This window comes from Solanum tuberosum, unplaced genomic scaffold (assembly GCF_000226075.1).
Source record: "Solanum tuberosum cultivar DM 1-3 516 R44 unplaced genomic scaffold, SolTub_3.0 scf00133, whole genome shotgun sequence".
Classification (NCBI taxonomy): domain Eukaryota; kingdom Viridiplantae; phylum Streptophyta; class Magnoliopsida; order Solanales; family Solanaceae; genus Solanum; species Solanum tuberosum.
Genome location: NW_006239056.1, coordinates 394,415 through 405,126, shown reverse-complemented (window position 1 = coordinate 405,126; position 10,712 = coordinate 394,415). Strand labels below are relative to the sequence as shown.

The 10,712-nt window shown below is 34.6% G+C and overlaps 1 protein-coding gene across 2 annotated transcripts in view; it reads right to left on the bottom strand.

Moving 5' to 3' along the window:
* Positions 1 to 2,458: 2,458 nt before the first annotated feature.
* Positions 2,459 to 10,712, bottom strand: part of LOC102605978 (uncharacterized) — a 14,323-nt gene continuing 6,069 nt past the window's right edge. The window contains exons 5-13 of one of the 2 annotated variants that reach the window (XM_006351057.2): positions 8,773 to 9,337; positions 6,971 to 7,091; positions 6,683 to 6,792; positions 6,486 to 6,572; positions 4,680 to 4,805; positions 4,281 to 4,418; positions 4,123 to 4,170; positions 3,619 to 3,720; positions 2,459 to 3,304 (exon numbers count right to left, since the gene is read on the bottom strand). In XM_006351057.2, coding sequence (XP_006351119.1) covers positions 2,846 to 3,304; positions 3,619 to 3,720; positions 4,123 to 4,170; positions 4,281 to 4,418; positions 4,680 to 4,805; positions 6,486 to 6,572; positions 6,683 to 6,792; positions 6,971 to 7,091; positions 8,773 to 9,337 — 1,756 coding nt within the window. In that variant the 3' untranslated portion in view covers positions 2,459 to 2,845. The remainder of the gene's footprint in view (positions 3,305 to 3,618; positions 3,721 to 4,122; positions 4,171 to 4,280; positions 4,419 to 4,679; positions 4,806 to 6,485; positions 6,573 to 6,682; positions 6,793 to 6,970; positions 7,092 to 8,772; positions 9,338 to 10,712) is intronic. The other variant, XM_015310350.1, reaches the window with a different exon arrangement.

The following is a 10,712-nucleotide window of genomic DNA, read 5'->3' as shown; positions in this document are numbered from 1 at the left end:
TGGGGGGGGGGGGGGGAGGGGGTGCAGGGAAAGAACAAGCATAGTTTGACCAAATCACTTACTTCCCAATCCTAAGTTTCAATTCATGTGAAACACGCAGTTTAGAAAAGCGAAAAAATGAGACATATTTTTTATATTTATTTCTATTTATTTAATATTTTATTATTATTTTTATTTAACTTTTAATATATATATTTTATTGTTTTCTTATTCATTATTAAATTATGATAAATTGTTCATATATCATTGTTTCTTTAAAAGCATGCAAAGTTCAAAGTAAAAATAAACAAAAAGTATATAAAAGGAGTTTTAAGCATTTGTATGAAAATAATTTTTCAGAAAAATTTAGCCAATAGTATTTTTATATTAATAATAAGTATAAAAAAAATTTATTACAACTACAAGAAAATAAGGGAGATTAGTGTAGACTATAAAAAAAAGTTAGTGTTACAATGTCTAATCAGAGAAATTTTTCTAAAATTATCAAATATGGCTAGTAATTAGAGCAGGTCAAGCTCACAAACTCTTGCAAAACTTTTAGGGGTTTGACCAAGATGTTGATATCCCCTTCGCGGTTCGCGGGTCGGTAAGAAGTCAATTTTATTTGGTAAAACGGAATTAGAAAAAGAAAAGAGAGTGCTCGATCGGAACAACGATCAACAAAGACCAAGCAACTTTTCTATTCTTCGTCACATCATTCTCTTTAAATTTTATTTTTATGAAACTACACATGACTGAGTATGTTATTACTGTTGACTAAGTTGACATATATATATATATATATATATATATCCTCTTCATAATTTATTGTTGATATGGTAATGTGCATGAATTAGCTTTTGAATTGGTGGGTACAAAGAGAATGCTCTGCAAAAGTACTCTGAAATTCACCACATGGGACAGCTTAAATTTCCTATTTCATTTTTTCTTCTTTTTCTAATTTTAATTTTCAAATAATAGTTACTAATAATATTGCCCCTTTTGTAGGTTCTTCTTTATTATGTGTAAGTGCTTATTTCTAGACTTCATGCTTTGCTACTCATCTTTCTTTGAAAATTTTCAGTTATTAACCGGTAAAAATGATCTTTAGCGACAATAGATTAATTGTCATTAAATATGTATTTTTAATGGTAATTAGTATTTTTTGTAAATGTCCTTAAAGCTTATAGTGATATTTGATCCAATCATACTAAACATATTTATTTTTTTAGCCATATGAAATTTTGTCTGTCGTCAATTTCTTATTTTCTATTAGTACATTATATATATATATATATATATATCGAATAAGAACCGTATAGCACTACAAACCATCCAATAAAACAAAACATGTGATTAATTTTTTACAAATTTTATTCGGTATAATCAGTGTGTACAAAACACACTAGGAGGGTGATTTTTTTTATCAATCTGACTAAAAATGTACATTAAAACATTTTATAGTTTGACAAACAATTCATACAAATAAAGATAAAACAAAAGCAACATAGATATATAAATGGGCAATGTGGAGTTGTGCAGAAAGAATAAAATTAAAGTATATATGATGATTATATTTGAGGTACAGACAGGTAGTTTGATGTCAATTCCAAATAACCCTTTTACTAAAATAATGAGTAAATGCAGTTTCCACATGGTTAGCAGTCCCAACTATTTTTGGGTACTAATTAATTACTCCTTCCTATATTAAACCAAAATTTAAGTAACTGATCTCTTTAATATCTAATCTCTACCACTCAATATTAGCAAAAAAATTATTCTACTCAAAGAGGAGAGAGTGAGATCAATGAGTATTGTATGTGAGAGATTATATTTTGGGGAGACATCAGGAGTGTGGCCTAATGGCCAATGAAGTACGTCATACGTGGTTAAGAACCTTGAATGGCTTTATCTAATAGGTTGAAGAAAATAGTTTCATCGATGGAAGTGTTTAATCTAAACTACATTTAATAATCTACCTTAACTAGTAAGTAATATTATTTACTTTGCAACATGCTTTTACAATATCAAGAAGATAGTTGTGGAGAAATATTGTTCATCTTATCCAAAATGATTTTATAGAACCTGGAAATATGTATACATGAATGCAAGTAGTTCATAAATTAAGTAAACGGACAATTCAAAATATACAGCACTCCCTTAGATGTCCATAAATAACGTTTCTCGTTAAGACCTTACTAGAACAAACCCAATGAAAAAAAGCTTACTGGAGAAAAAAGAGTACACACATCTACACCTTGAGTGCTACCTCGTTAAAAACCTTACCATGAAAATCCATTTGGAACAAAACTATAGTTAAGGAAAAGAGTACAACATGTATTTTACTCTCCTAATGAAAGCTTTACTCGATATCTCAAAAACGACGTATTTCAATCTTGTAGAATTGTGAGTAAATTTTCATCAATCAAGTGATCAAAATTTGAACTTGTGGACCTAAGAGAAACTGGAATCAGAAAAATGAAAAACGTCACATTTTCTGTTTCATCTCACATTTTTGCTTGTTCCAGAAAAATAATCCTGCATTTATCCAACCCAGATAAATATTAAAAAGTTCTAACTTTGGGTTAGAACGCACGACGGAATTTTAGCTGGTACCAGAATGAACCAAGGAAGAGAGCAATTTCCAGTCCATAAATAAAACTAGCATCAAAATGCCCCACAGCAGAGAGCCTAGCTGCCAATAAGACATCAATTTCTAATTTTTTTGCCTCAACTAAATGTGCCTTCAGCTGTAACTTCAAAATAAGAGACTCAGTTTCTTATGGGTAACGCGCCATGATAACTATATAATTACAGAACTAGAAAAGAGGGGAAATCACTGAAGCTGCAAGAGGCAGAAATTGCATCATGTCAGCTGTTCAAAGCCGGAGGTTGCAACATTATTTGGTTTTGGAGTAGGACAACCAGTATGCTTGTTGGTTTTGTTCTTCTCCTCTGCCTGTGCGGAAGTCAATTTCTCGCTGTGAAACAAGCTTTCACCCAATTCTGACTCATGTTTCCTCTTCATTTTCTTTTTTGGCACCGCATCTGGTCCTCGTGGATCACCAGAGCTGCCAGAACCTCCCTTTAGCTTCTCCTGCTTTAGACGATTCACATCAGAACCATTAGCTATGGAAACATGCATTCGTGCAGAAGCATTTACAGATGCACTACTGGATACTGGCTTGTTTGTTGAAGTTGAAGAATGATCAACTACAATCTTTTCTTGGATATGCACCGACTGGGCAATAGGTCCAGCATCTACTCTAGTAGTATCCCCTTCCTTTGTGGCCAATAACTTGTTCCTCCTAATTTTCTCTCCGTCCTACATAAAGAACACAAATGAACTTTTTACCCATTGTAAAAGCTACAAAAAGCATTTAGGCACGGTTTGAAACTGCATTTTAATGTAATACACTGAGAGATGACGAAGAGAACAACCAAGGACTGATTACTATGTGAAATTTAATTTCTTAATGGAATCTCAGACACCATCAGAAATAGACTAATAAATCCTATACATTTACCTAAAACAGAGCTCCACTGTGAACGCAAGCTCACATGTTAAGAGCTACAAGACAAAATGAATAATGAACTAAACAAAGAAGAGAAAATAAAGATAAACAGGGTATTTTTTACCTTACGTCGGGCGTGCAATGCTCTCCTCCTATCTTTTGCTCTACATATAGCACGTTTAATACCATGATTGTCCATAAATCCATTTGGCCAACATCCTGCAAGCTGCAAGAAAAACAGAACAATGACAGTTAAAAACCATCACAGGGAAAACTATGAAGAGTTCGGAAATCCCCAAATGTCAAAGCAGCTCCCAATTCACATTTTGTGGCCAAAATCCTGAACATACATCAGAGTTTAGCAGTGGAAAATTTTATTTGATGAAGCTAAGAAGAAAATAAACCGATAAGTGACCACCACAATAGAGAACAGACTCTTACATGCACCAAAAAACTGTTTTCTGATCTAGAGTCTACCTTCAGATATACTTGGAATTTAGTTTGCATCAAGTACTACAATTTCCAAGATTGCCCAATGGCAAATGAAGTAGATGACAAAATTAAAAACTACACATGCAAAATGAGGTTCCTTCTTCAAGAAATAGCTAAGCTTTGTATGTCCCCTTACCTCTGCATACAACTTTCTGACTTGTGGACCAGCATCTTCATCCAGGCCCTACAAGTATAGACAAAGTAAATCTCCAGCACAAACTGTTTCTAGTAAGAAGCAATCTTGTCAAGGACATTTTTGTTTTGAGGTGGGAAGGAGGGAGAGTGGTAAACTACCTCAACAAAATGATCATAAAGGTCACATATTTTGTCTTCCAATGCAACATCCATGCTGTATTTTCTCTTAAAGGCTTCTTTCTCTTCAGGACTTGCTTCTTGGAAGTCATCAGAAGCTCCAGCTTGTTGTTCAAGCAACTGCAAACACACGTCAAGCATCATAAAAAAGAAATTTTGTAGGTTTTTCATAAAACCATCTCCCATAACCTGAGGGAGTAGAACTTGGTTTGAGAGTTCCTATTGAAACATTCACTTCTACAAAAATGGAACACTCTTTTTTCCCAACCATTAAGGAACAATGGCAACTTCACAGGAAGGCTTGAATCCCCCAAATTCTAGCAGAGACAACATGCACTCCTGGTAGAAAAAAAAAACAAGCATAATATTACAGAGGCATACCTTTGATTTCATCACTGGAATCCGCAACTTAATCATCTCAGCAACCTCCTTCTTTATGTGCTGAACTCTGTTATCTTTCTCTTGTTTTGCTGACAGCCCCATATTGACCATGATTTTCAAGTTCCGCTGCAGCCAGACGAATATTAGATCAATCATAATTTCTAAGACAATGATGGGGAGCAAAACCACTTATGACTTGAAGCATTAGTACCAGTTAAACAAGAGAAATATTAAACCTTAATATATGTGAACTAGACAAACACTATCATAAACTTCTCTAGCATGGCGCAAGCTTGTGCAAGATAGGAAGGAAACATGTGGTAAAAGAAATCTAACGTTAATAGCCACAAATTGGAGCTTACAAGAATATATAACATGTACAATAGGGTGTGTGCATTAGACATAACTTGAAAGCAGTTCACAGCATTCAGCCAAGAAACTAGATTTGCCTAGAATATCTCTTTCAATTTTTCTTAAAACACTTATCCTCCTTCAGATTTCACAACCATGATACAATAAATTGAGAGTAAGTTTAACTTACGTATTATCCCGTAATTCTGGCAAAAAATCTAAAATAATGATTGAAAAATCAATTTGAAGGAGAAAACATCACATCAAAACTTAATATTTGAAAAGGTTAATGAACTGAACTCTCTTTGCTCCTTGGTGACTAGACCCCCACCATATAGTTGGAGGTGGAGGCAAAGCTGTAAAGGATTAATATGAGAGAAAATGGTATTAAGGGGCTAAAATAATTTATTTTTTCAACTTGAGACTAGGTTAGGAGTCATACGGTATACAGTTTAACACCCGTTGGGTGTCTCTTGTGATAAAATATTGTACTAGAGAGTGTGGACACAATTAGTAACCTTCTTAGCAACAAATCAAATAAACAATAATTAGTACACCGGAAGATATTCAATGTAATCTTGTGATAAAGAGCACAGTGCTCAAGAACTCCTCAAAGCTTAATCTTCCACCAGAAACCTATGTTACATAGTTTCTTTATTTATCTTGATGTACTAAATGGCTGCAACATGAGTATGGGTACTTCATGCAGATTTTTCAAAAGAACTAAAAATTCATTTAAAAGAGAAATACATACCCTAACTGGATACTTCCATACACCAGCATAAAATTTTAACAGGCTCATAGAAACATATCTCGATATTGTAAGACACGCAGAGATTTTGCAACAAGTCACCTTATAATGTAAATTGTTCGAATTCAAAGTAAAATAATGTTTCAAGAGTTGCTTCAAGTGTTAGCAAATACAGGATAATGGCTGGAAAGTGACGGATATTCAGAAGATATTAGCAACATAATTATTAAAGTTCATGTTGGGAACTCGGCAAATGGTAGGTTTCCACACAAATCAACAAAATTAGTCATGTGACATGTAATAGCCACTGTCAGCAGTCCACAATAGCAGTTAAATGAGAGATCAGGCTGGTCTTTGAGCTCTTCAAACTGAAACAGATTTAGCAATGTATCACATTTGGCAAAGTATCTGGTTCTATGTCTCTTCCAACTTCACAACTACGATTGCTTTAACATTATGCATTACAAGATTTTAGATATCTTTTTGTCTTCTAATGAAGATATGCCACCAAAATAGAGAAAGAAATCATCACTACAATTGATTCTTGTAACAACCTCAGGGATCTCCATAATATAATTGAGATATGGAACAATTTATGAAATAAATAGAGTCAGAATAACCCAAACAGATATAGCTTCAACATGATGCAGTGTTAGTATGATAACAAACTTTATCTAGAACATCCAAATGACACACAAAAGTACCTTCAATGTGCGAAGCTGTATCAAGTGGCCGACAATACTCATTAAACGACTAATTAACTCATTGGATATTTTTCCATGACTAGCTTGCTGCAACCATCAACAGAAATATTTGGATTCGATAAGTACGCTATGGAATATAAGTAAATACATCAACCAAAAAGATAAGAACTAATTAGACCATATAGCTTAGTCTATACCGCCAATCGGGCAACTTTAGCCAGCCTCTGCTTTATTTCAAGTGGTAACCTCCTTTTGATAGCCTGAGATGAATTATCAGCATCCTGAACCTCCATATTCGGTGGCCTTACTGTGATATTTTGAGATTGAAATAAATGGCCAATGTAAAAAAAATTAATTATCATCAAATAGAAACGACATCTGAACCTCGGCCTTACAGTGATATTTTCAAAAATTAAATAGATGACCAATGCATAAGAAAATGAATTATTGGTTAGAAAAGCATATGTCAAAGGTTTTGGGCATACATTCTGCAACGATCTTCTCCAAATCCCTGATGGCCTTCTCAAGCATTGTACCTTTTGGTCTACCACTCGATCCTTCCTTTCTCTGCATGGCAGGATCTTTCTGTATAGTTTTAGGGAGCACCTGAGTGTCAGTTACAGCAAGAACAAAAGCTTATTAGGAATCTCAGATGACTGCATAACCCTGCACCATACGTGTGTCTCTGAATCTTATATGGTGCAGGGTCAAGTGGTCAGATCTGAGATTCAAGGCAAACCAACTGAATGGAGAGGAAACAAGGACTTCTAGACCTAGAGCTCTTCTTGATTGTTTTTGATGAAGTAATAGATTTCATTAAAGACATCAAGAAGATGCACATAGTACACAAAAGAGTGAGATCAAAAGTGAACGGGTTAGCACCATTACCGTGAGCCCTATACTAAAGATAAGGAGCAAACAAAATCCAAAAAGTTGTCTGGGGAGTTTACAGGGGATTGATCGTTATGTATGCATATTTTCATTTTAACTGCAAAATTTAATGGTAGCCAGTAGCCACAGGGAAAACTGACAGAGTATAGGGGAGAAGGACTTATCAGACCATTAGAAGGTCATCTTGATTAATATATATATGTTTATCATAATGTCAAAGCACAAAAAAAATTCTTTTTGATAACGGATGGCAATCAGAACCTTCGTACTGTTTTATCCAATACAATGTTGAATTGTGTGACCATCACATTTAAATGTTTAAGTCGTTAGAGCACACAAGGTCCATGCTTTTATCATGTAAACAAAGTCAAACCCATCCCTCATATTGGTCTATCTAATGCTAAGCCCCTACGTAGTGTTATCCATACTCCAAGTCATAGGTCTGCAAGGATGTAGAATCTTGCATTTGTTAAGGGTATAAACTGTAGTACGGACAATCCTCACCTCTAGCTTTTGGGTTTGAGTTAAGTCTAACGTCAATTTTCTTATCAATTACATTTGATTTTTGCTTGTTAAGGTGAAGACCTAATTAGTACTCCCCAATTTATGCAAAGGTGTTTGGCCAAGCACGGAGTTTCAGAATGAGAAGAACTTTTGAAACTTGTGGTCGAAAATAAGTCATAGATATTTGTGTGGCTATAAAACAACTCTCACGTAGGGTAAACTGAAAAGTTCAATGTCAAATTGTTGCTAAATTAGAAAGATGCCATTCTCTTTGGGACTGGATAAAGAGATTAATTTCTTCTCTTTTTATCAATCTCAAGGTTGCTACTGATTCCTTACCTGTTATCCTCACTTACTGTCACATAAATTGGGACGGTGGGAGTATCTTTTTAGAGGAAACTGGTTTGATTTGGAAAGATTAGTAGAGACCATGAAGGATGAAAAACTTTTGCTAACACCAAAAGAGACCCAAAGATTTCATGGCAGCATGTTTTTTCCAAGCATCTATTGACATTATTTGGCTCATAATAGGTGCAGCTCTACTTTGCTGTAAACATTTCAAAAGCTTCACCTGGTCATTAATAAGTGCTATCCCTACATTGAACGATGATCTACTAGAAAAAAATTTCCTTCAGCAATGCTCTCAAGCAATCATTAGAAATCAATCTATAAATACCATGGAGAAATGGCACCCAAGGGTGTGGCCTAGTTAGTGGTCAATTAAGAGGGCTGAGAACCATGAGATCTCAGGTGAAGGTTTGAGGTGCACGCAAATTGGCCCAGACACCACAGTTAAAAAAAAAATACCACAGAGAAATGATTCATGACACCAAGCATTTGGCAGATAGCACAGAAACGCACTATCGCAGGGAGAGGACAGTAAACAACTCACCATAGTCTGAGCTGAGTTCTTGCCCTCAAAGCCACTGACATTAAACTTCTCATCACGGCGCTGAACAGACTGGTCTATTCCGTCAGAAATGTTTACTGATCTTCCAACATTAGATTTCTCTTGAGCATAAGAACTTCTGTCATGTAACCTCTGAGATGATTTTCCAGATATTTCAGAACCATCTTTTAACTTGTCACCTAGATTCTTGGATTGGGTAACTCCAATTTTCTGCTGGTCAAGGTCTTTTTCTTCTTCAGAATTACCACGCAATGATGCTGATGGAGATAGCTCCAACATATTTTGGGTATCTGCAGCTTTCTTTGTTATTGGTATTTCAGAAACATTCAACTGATTCGGGAAATTTTCTTCATGGGATACATTTTGCAAAGCAACACCATGAGATGGATGAGATGCTTCACTAACAACTGGTACTGGTTTCCCAGCCTTCTTTCCGACTTTTACAGGTTTACTTGGATTGTGTCCATCATCATCCCCAACATGGCTTTTTGCCAGATCTTTTCTTCTCCTCTTTTTTGGTTGCTGATTCTTTGGTGAAACTGGTTCACTAACAGAAAATCATGTCAGTTAGAAGTGCCCAAATGAAATGACAAACCAAATGAAAGTATCAGTTTTCTTTTTTTTTTGAAACTGGTAACATATGAAAGTATCAGTTTTCATTTCTGAGAAAAATTAGCAAATAAATTCTTCCCATTTTGCAGCCATAATTACAGATTCACTAGTGTTATGAACAACATATCACCACTATTTTGATAGGTGAGGGAAAGAATAAGGGCATCCGTATCGATAAAAAGAAGCTAAACCAAAGTCCCAAAAGAAATATACATCTGAATGCTAAAATCAAGGGGAAAAACATAACTTATTGGACAAGGAAAGAGAATTTCTTAGGTAAAGAGATGCAGAGGTTTAAACCATAGAAAGAAGTTGATTAATTCTTGGTTTAAACTTTAAACCAGTGTTATCAATAGTAAAAAGCATAAAAAAACTCTAAGGTCTGTTGGGGCTTGAGCGCAAAACGCAAATAAAGCATGAACTTTAATGAAAAAAGGCGCCAAGGGAGAAAAAGTACAAATATATATATGTTTAGTCCAAAACTAATAATTTATAAGCATGAATGACAAATATATGAACAAAGAAATTGAATAATAATTACGATAAAGTGAAATATCAATTGTTTAGTGTTGTCTCTTGGAAGAGGTTCATTGGAAAGGAAAAGTATGTTTTAGAACCTTGATGACAACACTAAGGCACACATTAAGTGAGGTAAAGCGCTCAACACGTTTTGGACCTTGCTTCAGGGCTTAAGCACACCTTTGATAACAGGATTAGACAAAAGTAAACATTTCCAATATTGCAAGAACCTAATCTCCTCGCACAAGAAAAGAAATTAACTACGTTTTGAAAGGAAAGTCAATTAGTGTACAACAACTTAACTTCAATTGTTTATGGTCAGGAGAGCTACAGTATATTATGGGGGTTTGGATGAACCCAATAGTTTTTGTGTGGACCCTATATTACAAGCGCTAGTAAATATATATATATATATATATGGATTAGGGTACTAAAGCTTTGTATTGCAGAGATGTGAGTTCGAAACCCACTTGCTCCCAAAATCTTCTCCTTTTCAGGTAATATGTTTTATTCTCCTTTTAAAAGAAAACAAAAATCTGCATCATTTTTTCCTTTGTTGCAAAAGACAATTCCTCTCTAAAACAAAAGGAGACTATCATTTTTTCTTTTCACTATTTCAATTCCAAAATCATATTTTCAGAAAGAAGTTAGCTAGGACTTGTTACCTTTTTAAAAAATATATTGAATATTGATACTTGTTTCTTAAAAAAATGAGAATATTTTCCTTCATACCAAATACACCCTAAAAGGAGGGAGGGGGGGGGGGGGGATGTTCAAAATCTAGAAATACT